The following is an 18,725-nucleotide window of genomic DNA, read 5'->3' as shown; positions in this document are numbered from 1 at the left end:
TTTATTGGACAAGATGGTTTTATGTTTATGATATTGTAAGACTAAATAATTTTCCTTAAACTTATGATTTTAAGTGGAAATAGGTTCAACAGGTTTTACCTAACCATATCATAAAGCAGAATCTGTAAACCTATCTAATCTGACTGCAACTGGATGTGAACATCCTATTTACGCTTGTTCAAATATATGCATTAAGCTCAATAATCTTTATTTTAAAAAATTACCTACCTTATGCATGTTGTTTGCAGGACTTTTAAAGCTTTTCTCTTTCTGTTTGTATTTCATGGTGGGACTGAATGTAGAGTTACTTTTGCTTTGCACCTACAATACAGAAACAGTTATGAAAAGTTTTAAGGAAGACTCTATCTATAATAATCTTCAAGATTACCTGGTGTTTCTTTCAGAAAGAGTCAAATTTATATCATATATACACGCCTGTCCAAAATTTTGGAATCACACCACAGAAAACATATGGTGTGATTCGAAAATTATAAGTTTCAGTTAATTTGTTTGAAATAAGCTGCCAATGTAAGGTTTAATATAAAAACATACTACAGAGTATTTTAATATTTTTATTAACCACTGAAAAATTTACAGCAAAAAAATACAGAAATGATTAACATTATCAATAATACTGATTTTTCATTGACACATCCTCTACGAGATTTTATCACTGCCTTAACACAGATGTGGAATTCTGGTGATTATTTTTATAACAGGTTGCTAGGAAGGCCCACGGTGTCCTATCGATGATCTATCGAACTTTTGCAAGTAGAGATAGGGATGTGATAATCCCATTATAAAAGGCTTTTGTTAGACCACACTTGGAATACTGTGTTCAAGTATGGAGACCGCACCCTAAAGAAAGACATCGAGCTTCTTGAAAGGGTGCAAAGATGGGTAACTCGCCTGGTGAGACCGGCAAAAGGGCATCCTTATGAAGAAAGACTTCGAATATGTGGGTTGCAGAGTTTCGAAACTAGACACCTTAGAGGAGATTTGATCGAGGTGTTTAAGGCTCTGAGAGGCATCAGTAAAATGAATGAGGATGAAATTTTCAAGATTATAAATGATGCTAGAACTAGGGGACATAAATTCAAGTTGGGGGGGGGGAAATGTTTAGATTGGACTGCAGGAAGTTTTATTTTAGCCAGCGAGTTATAAATTACTGGAATAAGTTGCCTACATGGGTGGTAGAGGCTGACAGTTTGGGGAAATTCAAAGGTCATCTGGATAGTACCTTCGGGTCAGGGAAGCGCATAGGATGATAGGTTTAATTTCCTTTTCTTTTATTAATTATTATTATTCATTTTTTATTTTATCATTGTTTTATTCGGGTTTTTTTTTTGGCTGGTGCAGCATAAGCCATAGGCTTTCTTGCACCATGCGGCCATTACTAATACTAATACTAATAATAATAATAATAGTGTCTTGACTAACATTATTCCAAACAATCTGTGTGGTTTCCCATAAATTTTGTGAAGATGTGCAGCATGGACTTGGCAGTATAGATTCTCATAAAAGTTCTATTGGCATTAAATCAGGTAATTGGGGTGACCACATCATAATTGGCAATACCACCTCCTGTTCTTTGCTTGCTAGAAAGTGCCTGCAAAGCTTAGAGCTGTGCTTCAGGTCATTGTCTTATTGTAACATAAAATTACTTCTACAAAGTCAAAGTCCAAAGAATATTTCAGTATGCTCAAGAATGTTTTTATAGCCTTATTTTCTTAAAATTAATTCTCAGGATGTCACTCAAATCCAGAAAAACAGAAGCAACCCAACTCATGATGGAACTGCAGGAAGACTGCACTGCAATCAAGACTACGATCAAGAAGACTGCACCAGTCTTCTTGATTGTAGACACTAAACATTGTGGCACATTTTCAATTCAGTTGATTGGCTCACATAAACTCTATGCCTGTAAAAAAAATTTCAAATTTGGATTCATCTGCCCACAGTACATTTTTTCCACTCTTTAATTGTCCACTGCTGATGGCTCTTAGCCCAAGCCAACCATTTCTTTGGATTTTCCTGTTTTAATTAAGGGGTTTCATACTGCACACGACCGTGAAGTCCTGTGTATTTAAGACAAAGTTTTATGGTGGATGTAGACAGGAGTGTTTCTTTGTTCCTACTGAACTCAGCTCAGATTTCAGGTACAGTAGGTCATCGACTGCATTTAGAAATCAGCGTTATGGTCTTCTTGTGATTCTGTTATTATGCACAATCATCCTGATCATGGTTCGTCCTTTAAACTGCTAATCTCCTTGATTCATTGAATGGTAGTTTATACTCCTTTAAGTAAAAAACCTAAATTTTTACCAATACTTCTTTCTCATGGAATAACTTTCTTTGTACAAAGGTATAAAAGAACTTCTTTTTTCAACACTCAGTTTGTATTTTCTTACCATGTTTATCACGAAACACAAAACATACAACAAACACTCTTTCTGAATGATGGGTGTTTGATTTTATAAGTTACAGCTTACTCCTCAATTTATATTATTGCAAAACTTTATAATCGCCTACAATCTTCCATAAAATTGAAACAATACTCCCACTTTCTAGTATATTGTAGAATCATTGACAATGTTCTACCAATTTCAGGAATTTTCTACAATATTCAGGAATCTTCTACACCTTTCTGAAATATTCTCAAATAGTCTAGAAAATTCTTAAACATTATTTGTTTTTTTGGATTTTACACACAACAGAAAATATTTTAATAAAAACATTTGAAAATTTAAAATAAAAACTAATGCCAGTACATGGCAAAACTGTAGAGCAAAAATAATAAATTAAACAAAATAATTAAATCAACAGGGAAGGCAACACGACTAAAAATTGTAGCAGAAACTCTCCAAAATAATTTAGAAAATCCAATTAACAATCATAAAAGTCAATTAAATTTTAGTGCCAATTACATAAAAATTTAATGCGCCCTCATAGTAAGGTACCAGGTCCAAATAGCATGAAATATCACAAATAGAGTCATAAACTAACTACAATAAAATAAAACCAAATTAACAAAAATAGACTGACCATTATGCCCTATACCGACAGAGGACAACAAAGCCAATAATGGTCAGGGAATCACTGCATTTCAATCGTTACACAAATCGTTGCAACGGCAAACCGATCAAAGGATCAGTCCACCATCTGTTCGATCCCTGGATCGCACCACCAATGCAGAAGATTTGAATAATGGTAGTCCTTATGTAGGGAAAAATAAAAATATAGAACAGACTAGCACTCCAGAGCAAAGCCATACCACTGACACAATGTAAGTTTAACCAGATTTTAGAGACAGATAAAGAACTATAGATGCTGGTATGGGCACAGCATTAGCAAATCAAACCCACTACTACCATGTGATATACAGCCACTCCCCAATTAAAGTAAGGGTTGCATTCCACGGAGCTCTACGTAAGTCGGATTTTATGTAAGTCAGAATTTCCCCTATGCTTGTGCAGCACTTGCAACTGTGCTCACTGAATTGATTGAATCAAAAAAGAAATGTTTGACAAACATATAAATAGAATTATTTATTATATTCATTCAATTTTTTATCTGATGTGCAGGAAAAATTACGAAAGCATGCAATTTAAAAAATTTCAAAATTATAAAAAAAAAGAAGAGACAGGCATAATGTCAGTAAGTTTTACCTCTCAAGCATCATTGCTAGAATTAACGTCTTAAGCTGATAAGTACGCCGCTGCAAAGGTTAAGGGCTCTGGAGATTTAGAAGGGGTCGGCCACTCAACCTTACGAAAAAACATATTAATGGATGACTGGATGGTGGCTCTTTTCTTTTCATCGTAGACTTCTTTGCAGCAAGCAAGCATATCATTCGCCCCTCTGTTAGCTTTTAAGAATCGTTCGCTGTCAGGATCCATTTTCTCAAACCTCACTATTGCTGATGCAATTTCACAAAATGCCATTGCCTCTGGTGATGAAGCAGCTTGGCTCCTCATTTGGGAAAAATCTTACATAAAGTCGAATTTGCATAAGTCGAGTATTACGTAAGTCGGGGAGTTCCTGTACATATATTTGAATAATGAAATATAGTTGAAAAAAGGTAGTGAAAGAAAATAGTTGAAAATGGTAGTAAAAGAATTTAAAAGAAATAAAGCAATCATCAGAGGTAGCAAAATACATATTCCTCTACATGATGCCTAAAATATAACTATAAATAAATTTAAAATAAAAACTAATGCCAGTAGCATGGCGAAACTGTAGAGCAAAAATAATAATTAAACAGAATAATTAAATCAACAGCGAAGGTAGTAGAAACTCTCCAAAATAATTTAGAAAATCCAATTAATAATCATAAATGACAATTAAATTTTAGTGCCAATTACATAAAAATTCAGCAATTCCCTGACCATTACTGGCCTTGTGGTTCTCTGTTGATATGGGGCATAATGGTCAGTCTACTTTTGTTAATTTGGTTTTATTTTATTGTAGTTAGTTTATGACTCTATTTGTGATATTTCAGGCTATTTGGACCTGGTACCCTACTAGGAGGGTGCATTAAATTTTTATGTAATTGGCACTAAAATTTATGATTATTAATTGGATTTTCTAAATTATTTTGGAGAGTTTCTGCTACAATTTTTAGTCTTGTTACATTCCCTGTTGATTTAATTATTTTGTTTAATTTATTATTTTCGCTCTACAGTTTTGCCATGCTCTACAGTTATTGGCCTTGTGGTTCATGTCGATATGGGGCATAATGGTCAGTCTACTTTTGTTAATTTGGTTTTATTTTATTGTAGTTAGTTTATGACTCTATTTGTCAATTTCACACTATTTGGACCTGGTACCCTACTAGGAGGGTGCATTAAATTTTTATGTAATTGGCACTAAAATTTATGATTATTAATTGGATTTTCTAAATTATTTTAGAGAATTTCTGCTACAATTTTTAGTCTTGTTACCTTCCCTGTTGATTTAATTATTTTATATTGTAGTTTTAAATGTTTTTCACCAACCTTATGTAGAAATAAAACACAAAGAAAACGAAAACTGGAATCTTGATAACTATGTATTTATAATAAGTTATATTTGTCTGTATTTACAATAAATTATATATATATATATAAATTATATATATATATATATTATATAATTATAATACCGCTGAAGAAGAAGGCAGGAGCCATCGAAAGCTTTGGTTTTATCGATTTTAATTTAGTATATTTTAATGTATTTTATTGTTCTTAACCCAGTATATTTTAATGTATATTTTATATGTATATTTCATATATTTTAGTTGTAAAGTTAATATAATTTATTGTAAATACAGACAAATATAACTTATTATAAATACATAGTTATCAAGATTCCAGTTTTCGTTTTCTTTGTGTTTTATTTCTACATAAGGTTGGTGAAAAACATTTAAAACTACAATATGAACATACCCAACCTCAGAGGCCTGTTTGAAGAATTAATTATTTTGTTTAATTTATTATTTTCGCTCTACAGTTTTGCCAAGCTACTGGTTGGTTTAGTTTTTATTTTAATTTATTTTTAGTTATATTTTAGGCATCATGTAGAGGAATATGCATTTTGCTGCCTCTGATGATTGCTTTATTTCTTTTATTACCATTTTCAACTATATTTCATTATTCAAATATATATATATATATATATATTATACACCCTGAACCTTTTTACTTTACTATGTATTGATTTATTTTTATTTTTTGTTCTACTGGTTTGCCATGCCACTGGCACCTGTTTTATTTACTTTTATTTTTATTTAAATTATTACAAGCAATATGTGGTGGGTAACGTATAGTGAACATCAGAGGGTACAATGCATTGTACCCTCTGATGTTCACTATACTAATTTTCAATCTTTTTCTTTTTCTGTTTTTATTTATAAAATTAATAACATAATTACAAAATTGACAAAATAGGGATGTTGCCACACAACTTACAAAACGGCATTTCATCAGGTGTCAACAGGCAGGATTGCAAGCAAAATAGCAACACATCTTCATTTCTGATGTGAACCACAAGCCAAAGGGTAAAAAGCATAAAAATAAATAAAAATTAGAATAAAATTTTGTTACCAAAATAAATGAAAATGAAAATAAAATTTCGTAAACAAAATTAAATTTTTTTACAAGGATTAAAAGGGGAGTTTTTGAAAATGGCTTGTGAACTTTACAACTGACACTGCAAATACAAGAAATTAAAAACTGAAATTGATAACAGAAATTAGTCTACTCCAAGTAAAGGTAAACAGATTTGAAAACACAATTAAAAGCAAGCAATCTTAAAAGAGAGCAGATTTGAGATAGGCAAAGTCACAAACAACAGTTTGAAGAAAAAGTGAAATACAGATATAAAACTAAACAATAGTGGCACTTGTAAATAAAATTTAAATTATTCTAGAAAGTTCTAAAAGTAGAAAACATGTAAAAGAATGGAAAAAATAACTTGTGTTGCCACTGTTTCCTCACATGCCTCTACAATGTAAGTTATTTTTTCCTTTTCCATTCTTTTACGCACAAATTCAAATTGAGAAAGGACAGTTGCAGAATACATGTATGGAAGTTTTCCCTTAGCCAGCAGGTGGTTGATTGCTGGAACAAACTTCCAGAGGCAGACTGGGTCAAAAATTCTTACCAGAAAGAAAAATAGAATGTATTGGAGGTCAGAGTGTAATAGTGAAAATCACACCAGCCTCTGGCCCACCAGGATTTCCCCAGTAAGTCTTATGGCCAGTCCACCTCTGCTATCTTCCATCAGTTATTGTGGAAGCTGAGAGCTTAAAAAATTTAAGGAAGAACTAGACAAACTATTGGAGGGAATGGATAGGTGAAATTGGGTATTGTTTTCTTTTTTTCGGCCAATGCCACATAAACTTGCTTTCTTAAATCATTTGCTAATGCTAATTTCCCTTCCACTTTCCTCTCAGTTATCAGAAAATCATTCGGCTCCCTTTTAGAGCTTGATAAACTTCTGGCATCTGCCTCCCTAAAGAATTCCTGTGTGAATGTAGATGCAAAATACCTATTCAGCCAGTCAGTAACCAAAGCAGGCCCAACATAATTCAACCCCTTCCTTCCACTGTTAATATAAGCAAAGAAGTCACTGCTACTTTTCTGTTTCTTTGCTAGAGATTTCTCATAATCTGCCTTGGGTTGCCAAAGCTCCTTTGTGACTTGATTGTAGACTAGTTTATATCTACCATAGGCCTCTGTATCACATTATAATGTATATGCATCCCATGCATTTTGTTCTCCCCCACATCTCAAAAATCTGACATCCATTTAGATCTAAGCCTTGAACAGTATTTCTTAGTCCCACTGTACAGAGTTTAAAAACTGTCTGAACCACTGTAGTCTCCTTTATGAAAGCAAAAACTCTTCCCTTTACCCTTGATGGTAGTTACATCTTTAAGTAAATCCCACATCAATACACTGTGATCACTGCCACCTAGTGGTTCTTTTATATGCAGATTCTTAATGCATGAAGGATCACTGCTGAAAACCAGATCAAGAAGATTTCTCTCACTCGTTGCCTCTCTAATATGCTGCTGCTGCTGTAGAAAAACGTCATCCAAGAAATCGACAAAAGTCACTGTAGGGTGTGAGTGTCCAACCAACAAATTCCAGTTAATATCTGGAAAGTTAAAATCCCCCATTGTGGGACATTCTGATTTACTAGCCCACTCTATTTCTCAATACAGTTGTTCATTACACTCATCACAATAATTCAGTCTATAACACATTTGTACCCCCATTTTTGTTTTCCCACTGCTTACGTCACACGGAACTAATTCAATATTGCACTGGCCACCCATGTCAACTGGATGCACTGCTTTAGATTTTATGTGTTTTTTGTGTGCCAAGGGCATAACCCTCCCCCCTTCCTGTTCTGTCTGTATACATTGTACTCCCCATATTTAAATTCTGAATCCCTTATATCTGAGTGACACCATATCTTTGATATCCTTAACAATGTCTGCATTTGATGACTTGAGCAGCACTTCAAATTTATTTACTATGTTCCTAGCATTGGTATATATGCAAGTATAACCGAACCTGTTCTCACTCTTAGTTACCATAACACCACTATGTATTTCCTTGTTGCACGATGACCACAGTAGACCTTGAAATCCCCTGCACCCTGCTTTCAGGTTTGCTGCATGTTCCAATAGAAGCAGTGCAAGAATCACTTTCACTCCTGCCTGTGGCTACTGTTAATCTATTAGTCTGTGTATCCCCCCAAACAAGCTAGTAGTTTTCCAGCCCACCACTGCCTTGATAGCTTCAGCAAATGTTCCTGCACCCTATTTAAGTGTATCTTATGCCCGAGTTTCATTTTGGGGAAGAACAGGAAGTGATACTATTACTTTTTTAGATATGCTCTTAAGTGCACAGGCACTTAATAACTTTAGCATGTCCACCGAGGATCTCCATGTAACACCTACTCCTAGTGAACAGTTTCATAAAATTTTATATTTGGCTGTTTTATAAACATTTGTTGATCCATTCAAACAAATGGCTTATTAAATACAGGCAAATAGCAATCTGGTAATTTTTTTAACATCTGTGTTGTATTCAATGGATTTTTAATAAATTTCATACCATATCTATTTAGAACACCACGTAAAAATAAATAAATAAAAATAAATTAATAAGATAAAGGTCCACAAAAACGTTTTCAAGCCAGAGGGTGGGGGGTCCCTATATCATTAAAGTTTAAGAACTGTTGCACTAAAGACTTTTTTTTACGCCTTTAATTGGCAATATACATTTCTTAATTATTGAAGGGTCATTCTCAGTTACATTTTAGTAAAAACAAATGCAATAGGCATGCATCATTTTTTACTACAGTGACAGTTTTTCCCTCTAAGGTGATGACTTATGTATTTGTTTTTATTATCCCTCATTTATTACTTTATTAAACAAAATATCACTAAATCAGTGAAATAAAAGTTTCTCCTGTCACTTACCTCATCTAATTCCTTTTTTTGTTTTATTGGCTCTACTTCTTTTATGACTTGCTCAGGACTTTTTAATAATGGATTTTCTGTTTTTGATTTACTACTCTCTGTCTGCTACAAAAAAGAAATTTATAAGATATACAACGTAGGGTCAAACAAAAGTTCCAGCACTGAATTCTTATTTAAGCAAATATAATACAGTCATCCCTTGATTTGAGTGGTTTTTTATTGCATGGTTTTGCTACTGCGTGTCAGGTATTTATACCAAAATTTTAGATTTTAGATTGCATGGCGAGTTTCGTTACCTGCGCGATTTTTGTTTACAAAGCTTCAAAAATAGGAAGAGCAGATTTCATTGAAGGAGAAATAATGTGGGATTCTACATTATTATGGTTTCACCGTAATAATGTAGAATCCCACAGAATTCCAGCTGTCAGTATTATTGCAAATGCAATAAGATTGATTTTACTACCCATTTATAATTAGTTTGCACTAACAGAAAAGCCCAATAAACTGGAAATTGCAAATTATTTTTATTGTTTTATGGTTGTAACTTACAAAAATGTGCTTTAGAAAAATATCACAAAGGCATTCAAAACTGATTCTTATAACCAAACGTAGCAATAAACAGTGGTGTGTTTTTCACGTTATTTTTGAAACAACTTCCTCATTCAGGAACCCTCTTCATCAGTTATCCTACGTTAGCTGTTCAGACAGAATATTTTTCTGATTTGCGCAAAGTAAAGTGCTGTAATCGGTAAGATTTGCTTTTGCTGATTTAATATTTCTTGTCTATATAAAGTGTGTTTAATTAATGCCTAAAATGAAGAAAGGCTGTTTTCAGGGTTTCAATTTTTACAAAAACAAAAATTTTAAATTTAGAGGAAAAATTAACATTGTTAAGGAGTTAGAAAATGGCAAAGAAATACAACATAAATGAATCTAGCATTTGAAGAATTAGGGAAAATGCTGAGAAAATTAACAGTTCAGTTATCTGTTTCACATCATTGGCTGCAAAAAGCACTACAAAAGTGAGAAATCCATTAATAGAGAAAACTTAAAAATGACTTTCTTTCTTTCTGGATAGAAGATCTTAATCAAAAGAGAATGTCTCTTAGTTAGATATTATTTGCTCCAAAGCTCTGCAAATTTTTAATCGCTTACAAGAAGAAGAAGAAGAAGCCGGTCCATCCAATGCAGACATCTTTCAGGTGAGTAAGGGTTGGTTTGAAAATTTTAAAAAACGTCCAAGTCTTCACAAACTAAAATTAATTGGTGAAGCAGCCAGTGCAGATATGGAAGCTTCTTTGTATCTGAAAACTTTCAAGGATGTTATTGCAACTGAGGGCTATCTCATCAGCATTAAACACTTGACTAGCAAGTCAAGTGTTTAATGCTGATGAGACCGGCTTATTTTGGAAGCATAAGCACTTCAGATCACAACTTGGTGATTGTCTCGTCACCAAAAATCAGTTGTCATGTAGGGTTGAACTTGAGGGCTACAAACCATTGTAATACCCATGATTTTTTTTCGCCCCCTGAAAACCAATTTTCGCCCCCGTTGAGAATCCCTGCTCTAGACTAGTCAATCTGAATTTAATTTTTTTTCTTCCTGATAGTATGGGAGACACTCTTTCAGAGAATTGATATTTTCTGTTATTCTGCAATAGAGCTTCCCTCCCATGTCCACTCTCAGCCTCAGTCATTTGGCTTTATAAGTGTGTGAAATGTGATAATCTGCATGATTTCTAATCCTTTTTTCCTTTGTTGAACTACTGTTTTAAACCTTATGGCCTAATATTTGCACACAGATCATAATAGTGATTCTTGTCCTTCTTTAACCTTGGTTTTCCAAGGTTTTTAAGGTTGATTGAGATAAGAAAACAGAAATATTACAATTGGCTAGCATCCAAATCTCCAGTTTCTTTCAGCTTATGTTACAGTTCACAACATTTGTAAAAAAATTATTAATAAATTTAAACTTGATTGAACAGGATAAGGGTAAGAATAAGTTGTTAGCTTTTTAAGCACATAAGCAACTCAGGTCACACTGTGCCATTGTATTTTATGTTCATACTAGCATGTATTCACAAATTGATCTGTATATTGGGTGGGTTTAAGAGTCTGAAAAACCTGAAATAATTTGCAGTGGTAAACCCCACAATCTCTACCTGAAGTGGTAAACCCCACAATCTCTATTGAAAACATAATTATCAATATTTCTGAGATCAGCTAACCACAGTCTGACTGAAGAGGACTTTGTAAGTTCCTCCGGCCTATAACAAGACTCAAATTCCTCCCAACTTCTCCAACTACTATACTGTCACAGAGGACCTAAGAGTAGGAAACTTGCTTCTTGTAAAGATGGTAGTTGAGCTTTCTGGTCACAACTTCAGTCCATCCATGCCTCAACCTGCTACATTCTGACTATTCTAGGCCCCGGGTGCCAAGCATTATAGTGATCAAGCGAATTTCAGAGTGATTCATAGAGCGTTTACTCAGAGCCAAAGTTCTTATTTAGTTTAAAAAGTTTTTTACATTGTCTTTAATTAATAACTTAGTCTTACAAATTGTAAGCAAGTTTTAAGAAAGGAAATCCACCTTTCTTTTTTCTTTTTAAACTAACGTACTAACCCTTATACCGCTTGGTCACTCTGGCGGCACTGCTCCTGCCTCCCCGTGGTGGGGCCGGTAACCTGGGAGAAGAAATCCACTCTCCCAGGGCTGAAAGGAGCAAAGATAGAAAACAGTTCATTTCCACCTTTAGAGCCATCGAGCTCAAGACTAGCAAATAAAAGTGACAATGAAAATGACTATTCTCAAGCAAAGAGTTTGAAAACAACACCTAAAGAGGAGATACCAGCCTTCCTCATCTCGCACTCTCTATCAGATCAGCCTCTGAGCAAATTATCACCTTTTCTAGTGCAGAAATGCATTGAGTCTGCTGCTGGTTCACCTAAATCAGTAAGGCGACTTCAATCAGGTGATCTTCTAATAGAAACAACTCAACCTCAACATTCTGTAAAGCTATTAAAGCTCACAACTTTTGGAGGACACCAAATAAAAGTTACTCCCCATGCCACCTTAAACTCCTCAAAGGGAGTAATAACAGAATGGGACTTATTACTTGTACCAGAGGAGGAAATTGTCCAAGAATTACACGATCAAAAAGTCATCCAAGCAAGGAGAATCTTGACCCGAAAAGACGGTACACTCGTTCCAACAAAAGCATAATTCTTACCTTTAGCACTCCTAACTTGCCAACATCTGTGAAAGCAGGCTACCTGCATTGCCGTGTCCGACCATACATTCCGAATCCCATCAGGTGCTACAAATGCCAAAAATATGGACACTCCCAGACTGCCTGTCGAGGTGAGGCAGTATGTCCCATCTGCGGGTCAAAAGACCATAACCAATCTGATTGTGCCACTACCACTCCGCATTGTCAAATTGTGAGGGTAACCACCCAGCTTTCTCAAAAACATGTGAATTATGGAAGCAAGGAAAAAAAATTCAAAAATATAAAGTAGAGAACAAAGTGACATACTCAGAGGCAAGAAGACAGATAATCAAAACAGAGATAAAGCAAACATATGCCGCAGCAACTCAACCTTCACAGTCTGTAGGGATCCAAACTGAAGTATCGATTCCTCCAAATATATCAATTGTGAACTGGGCACGTTCGTTGCTTTCTGTTTCAAAACAGTCTCCTGCACAAAAAACAAGTGAACAGTCCAATAATACCCCAATCACCATACCAACGGAGGCCTCCTCAACAATAAAACCAAAAGTAATAGAAACCAAAAAACCGCAAACATCCACCACCTGAATGGACATTGATGAATATCACGAAGCAGAAGATACAATTTTAGAACTACATGCAAGTGATGAGATGGATGTGACCCGACCCGTTTTTCCTAGGAAAGACAAAGCAAAAATTGATCGATACAAGCAAGCTGCAACTAAAAAACAGTCAGAATCGAAAACAACACAAAAAATCACATAATGGAAAAAATCCTTCAGTGGAATTGCAGAGGATTTTGAAATTCAAAAGATGATTTGCAGGATCTAATCGATCGGTATGAACCAGCTGGCATAGCCTTACAGGAAACTCTTCTAAATTCACGAGTGTGCCCTTCCGTCAAAATTTATACCATCTTTAGACGAGATAGGAGCATTGACACGCCAGCTCATGGAGGGGTGGCTATCATTGTCAGAAATAACATTCCATCCAAGCATGTATCCCTTCAGACTCCTTTTGAAATAGTGGCAGTGCGCATTGAAATTGGTATCACCATTACAATAGCCTCTATATATCTCCCTCCTAATTTTGCTTTCTCCTCAGATGATTTAGAAAAGCTAGTAGATCAGCTGCCATCTCCTTTCTGCTTACTGGGTGACTTTAATGCTCATCATCCTCTATGGGGATCGCCAAAAATTGACAAAAGGTGTAAAATAATAGAATTGCTGAATTGCTGCTTGATACTCATAACCTTACTCTGTTAAACACTGGTGAACCCACATATGTCCATTTTACTACAGGATCCATGACTGCAATAGACCTTTCAATCTGCTCTCCCTCCATTTATACCAATATGGGGTGGTCAGTTCTCGATAACCCGCTAAACAGTGATCACTTACCGATTCTTTGCAGTATTCAAACACAAGTAAACTTATCTCCATTGCAGCAATCCACGTGGAAATTCTATAGGGCAAACTAGCATAATTTTTCCTCCCTAATCCAGTTTGATGATGAGATAGTCCAGTCTCAGCCCATAGATAGTGTCAACGATCATATAACAAATCAAATATTACAAGCTGCAAATTCTGAAATACCAAAATCTTTACCTGGGAAACGCAGACAGAGACATTACTGGTGGAATCAGGAATGCACACATGCTAAACAGACAAAAAATCGAGCTTGGAATCTGTTTAGAAACTTTCCTACAACTGCTAATTTTATTAACTTTAAAAAACTCAAGGCCAATTTCCGCCAAAAAAGAAGAAAAGCAAAGAAAGATGCCTGGATAGACTTTGCTTCCACCATAAACAAGGATACGGACAGCAGACTCGTCTGGAAGAAAATTCAAGCACTTAACGGTAAATTTGTGCAGTCTCCAGCCTCAATCCTGAACTGGAAAGGGCAAGAATTGTCTGATCCAAAAGAAATAGCAAACGCATTAGCTGAGTCTTTCGCCAGTATATCAGCAGTGTCCACATACAGTCAAACCTTCCAAAAAATTAAGGCATCTGCAGAACAACATAAAATAAATTTTTATACTAAGGCATCTCAGCCGTACAATCAGCCATTCACTTTAAAGGAACTTTTTGAGTCTCTAAACAAAACATCAAGTACTGCTGCCGGCCCAGACGGAGTATGCTATATAATGTTAAAAAAGTTAAATAATAAAGCAATAAGTTCCCTATTGAGATTCTACAATCGAATTTATTTAGAAAATACTTATCCATACTCATGGCGTCACTCAATTGTACTAGCCTTTCCGAAGCCAGGTAAGGATCATACCATACCGAATAATTACAGGCCGATATCGCTGACTAGCTGTTTAGGCAAAGTCTTAGAAAAAATGGTGCACAGGCGGCGGTTAACGTGGCTTCTGGAAACAAACAATCTGCTAAACCGAAATCAGTATGGTTTTCGGAAAAACCACTCAACCTTAGATGTGATGATTAAAGCAGAAACAAATATCCGCAATGCTTTCATCAAGAGACAACATCTGGTTATGGTCAATCTCGACATTGAGAAAGCATTTGATACCACTTGGCGATATGGTATCCTTCAGGATCTTCGATCATTCGGTCTGAGGGGGCAGTTACCGCAATTTATACAAAATTTCCTACATTACAGAACTTTTCAGGTCAGATATAGGAACGCTATATCCAAATCATTTGAACAAGAGGAGGGTGTACCACAGGGTTCCATCCTGAGTGCAACACTATTCACAATAAGAATTACAAATATAACACAAGACATACCAAAAACAGTTGAATCATACATGTTTGCCGATGACCTGATTATCTCTTGCCAGTCACAAACCATGATTTCCATTGAAAGGCAACTTCAAATGTCCATAGCCAGAATAGAATTGTGGGTGCAACGGAATGGCTATTCATTAGCAGAAAATAAATCGACTGCAATTCATTTCTGTAAAATACGAAAATTACATCCAGATCCTGAAATATATTTAAAAAACAATCGGATTCCTCTTACCAACAATTTTCGTTTATTGGGTTTATATCTAGACAGTAAACTTAATTTTTCCAATCACGTAGCCTACCTTAGAACGGCCTGTCAAAAGAAATTAAACATCTTAAGAGCTGTGTCATCTAACTCCTGGGGTGCTGATAGACACTCCCTCACACATCTTTATAAAAGTTTTATCCGGTCCCGCTTAGATTACGGGTCACCTGTCTATGACTCTGCAAGAAACAATTCCTTGCTACGTCTAAATACTGTTCAACATAATGCCCTAAGGATAGCCACAGGTGCCTTCAGGACGTCTCCAGTCCATAGCCTATATATTGACGCAAATGAACCGCCATTACACCTTAGATGCAAATCCTTACTATGTAGCTATGCTGCAAAAATAAAAAGTATTCCATCTCATCCTTGCTGGGAATACCTGTTTAACCCTCAGCATGAAATGCTATATCGTAATAAACCTAATGAAAACCGCCCTGCGGGTATTAGATTGCAAGAACTGATGCTCAGTTGGAATATTAACTTCCAGCATAACCTTGAAGACGTAGATCCTTCTGAACATCCCTGGTCTCATTACTCACATCTCTGTGATAAATTCTTTCTGAGATGGAGAAAAGGCTCCCTTCCAAACTTCCAGCAGCTGCATAAAGCCCACGCCTTAGAAAACGCAGAGAAATTTCACATATATACAGATGGCTCCAAAACAGATGAAGCTGTAGGTGCTGCAGCAATTTCTTCTGCTTTTTCAATAGCTGTGTCTCTTCCAACAGATTGCAGTATCTATACCGCAGAACTCTATGCAATAAAACTAGCTCTAGATAATATAACCAAACAGCAAATCAAAAAAGCTCTTATATACACCGACTCCTTAAGTGCCGTCACTGCCATTCAATCTACTACTTCTTCCCAACATCCCATTCTGAAACAGATATGGTCTCAATTATACCAATATCAAACATCCAAACAGTTGGTTACCTTCTGCTGGATCCCTGGGCATGTCGGCATCCCAGGTAACGAAAGTGCTGATCGTACTGCTAAACATCCCACAAATAGATCACTCTATCATCTGAAAGTCCCACACATTGATTATAAATCCACTATTAAAACAGCATGTAGGCTTCAATGGACTAATCTGTGGCAAACACAAGTGAATAATAAACTGTTTCAGATTAAAAAAGAACCTCAGTTGTGGACTTCTAGTTTCAGGAAAAGCAGACGTGAAGAAGTGATTTTGGCAAGATTCCGTATTGGACACACACATACAACTCATTTGTTCTTGCTTATGGGAGAAAACCCACCTCAATGTTCAGACTCAGCTAACAATCAAACATATCCTAATAGAATGCCCTAATTATTCAAGTAACCGGAAATCCACTTTTTATTCTGCATCCAATCTGCTGGAACCTTTAAATTTACTACACATACTGGGAAATAATGCAAATTTTGAAGCACTGTTTAGATACTTGAAGAGCATAAATGTATATAATGGCCTCTGACAACAATTATATTAATAACTCAGTCATAAGTTTATAATGAAAAGGCACAATATGGCCCAGGAGGCCCTTGTGCCAAAAAACCCAAAACAACAACAACTGACTATTCTACTACATCCTCATATAAGACAAAGCTAACCTATTAGCATAATATAATTTTTTCCTCAACTCTTGCAACGATAATGTCAGTAAATCTCCTCCTAACATACACCAAATACAACTCCATTCAATAATTCCCATGTTCTTCTGAAAATGACATTACAAGTACCCTGAACAATCTTAATGCTATGAAGTCTACCAAGTTCTGATGGAATTTCTCCACTTGTTCTCAACCTGTTTTCCATTACTCTTTTTTTTAACATTTGTAGTTCACTGGTGTTTTTCCATCTCCATGGAAATTTGCACATATTCATATAATTCTGAAAAAATTGATGAATCTTTTTCAGAATTATATGAATTCTTGTTCCATTACACTTTTTTTTTTTTATCGTATGATGTGAGCAATATACAAAGGAACCAGTTTTTTCCTGCTTCCTTCGTGTATCGTGGCCGTGAGGTCCAACCGGAGAGTACGGCACCATCATAATATCCAAGCCCTAGGCGGGATTCGAACCCACGACCTTTGGGTTGCCAGGCACCCGGCTAGCCTGGTCGGCTCCATTACATTTATGCTATGCTACTCTTAGGCTGCCATAAAACCTTTGATCACCAGTATGGTTTCTGTCAATCTCATTTAACCAGTGTTATCTTGACTTATATTACTCATCTTTGAGCAAATTTAATCAAAAGGTTTGGAGAAACTCAAAGAATTGCTCTTGATATTTCTAAGACTTCTGATCAGGGGTTAGGCATAAAGGTTTCTAAACAATCTTCCACCTTATGGGCTGACTGTTTTTCACAATTGGGTAGCTATTTTTCTTTCTGAATGTTCAATGCAGGTGATATTAGATGTTTTATAACTTCCTAACTAATCTTGATATTTTTTTTTTTTTTTTTTTTTTTTTTTTTTGATTTGGCAGTTGTTGGCGCATTGGCTTCTGTGGCCATATTGCACCTCCCAAGGTTTTTGCAGCACTTTGATCCAAGCCCGAGGCGGGAATCGAACCCGCGACCTTTGGGTTGCCGGGCAGGTACTTTACCCACTCGGCTAGCCCGGTCGGCAATCTTGATATATAACTTCCTAAAAGAACAGAACCTTGGAGTTCTCCAAGGTTCTGTTCTTTTTCACCATTCTTTTCGTCCTCTATATTAATAAACTTCTTCCAATGACTGGAAATGCTACTATGAACAAACAGCTAAAACTTATTGAATATCCAGCACCAATTCACTAAATGCTGATCTCCAAGTAATTTTCCTGGGAAAAGAAAACATAATTATCAATATTTCTGAAACTCACTCCCCCATAACTCTTGCAAAAAAGAGTCTGCTGTTTCTATGCTAGTTTTCAACAATGCTTAGATTTCTAGACAAGCTCACATATCTTTATTGGGGATAATCTTGACTGGCTTATCACAAACACTGCTTCCTCTGCACTGGAGAAACTAGGTTTTCTCTTTCACTCTCTGTGTTACTCTCCTTCCAAACAGCTACTCACTCAAACTCCTAATGAATGACACAATGCTTACTAACTCTCTCCACCCTTTATCATACAGATATACAGTTTCTGTTAAATGCCTCTTCTATAGATATTTTTTCTATGGCCACTCTTCTTCTAGATATTTTTTCTATGGGCACTCTTCTTCTGAACTGGAATCTGTAATTCCACCTCTCTTCCAAATTAGTCTGAACATGTGCCTCAACTAGTCAATGTTCATTTACTCTTCAACTCCAAACCAATTCCTGTTCCTAATTTATCCCTTTTAATTCTGTTCTTTGGAACAACCTTCTTTTGTATGTATTTCTTAAAAAATACAGTCTACAGAAATTCAAGTCCAGTAATGTCAACAAGTATCTTCTATCTTCTCACATTTCAACTAGATGTAAATACGTTTGCTATCACTACAAAAAAAAAAAAAAAGCAAGGGTGTGCATGCACCCTCTCTCA

The 18,725-nt window shown here is 35.5% G+C and overlaps 1 protein-coding gene across 1 annotated transcript in view; it reads right to left on the bottom strand.

Moving 5' to 3' along the window:
* The window catches only part of LOC150085155 (uncharacterized), a 66,611-nt gene that overhangs the window by 24,310 nt on the left and 23,576 nt on the right, over nt 1-18,725 (bottom strand). The window contains exons 5-6 of the mRNA XM_090373850.1: nt 8,978-9,082; nt 229-321 (exon numbers count right to left, since the gene is read on the bottom strand). Of these exons, the coding sequence (XP_090229976.1) occupies nt 229-321; nt 8,978-9,082 (198 nt within the window). The remainder of the gene's footprint in view (nt 1-228; nt 322-8,977; nt 9,083-18,725) is intronic.

Source organism: Mastigoproctus giganteus, chromosome 5, assembly GCF_048544385.1.
Source record: "Mastigoproctus giganteus isolate SK-2022 chromosome 5, ASM4854438v1, whole genome shotgun sequence".
NCBI classification, from domain to species: domain Eukaryota; kingdom Metazoa; phylum Arthropoda; class Arachnida; order Uropygi; family Thelyphonidae; genus Mastigoproctus; species Mastigoproctus giganteus.
This window is presented reverse-complemented; position numbering and strand designations above follow the sequence as displayed.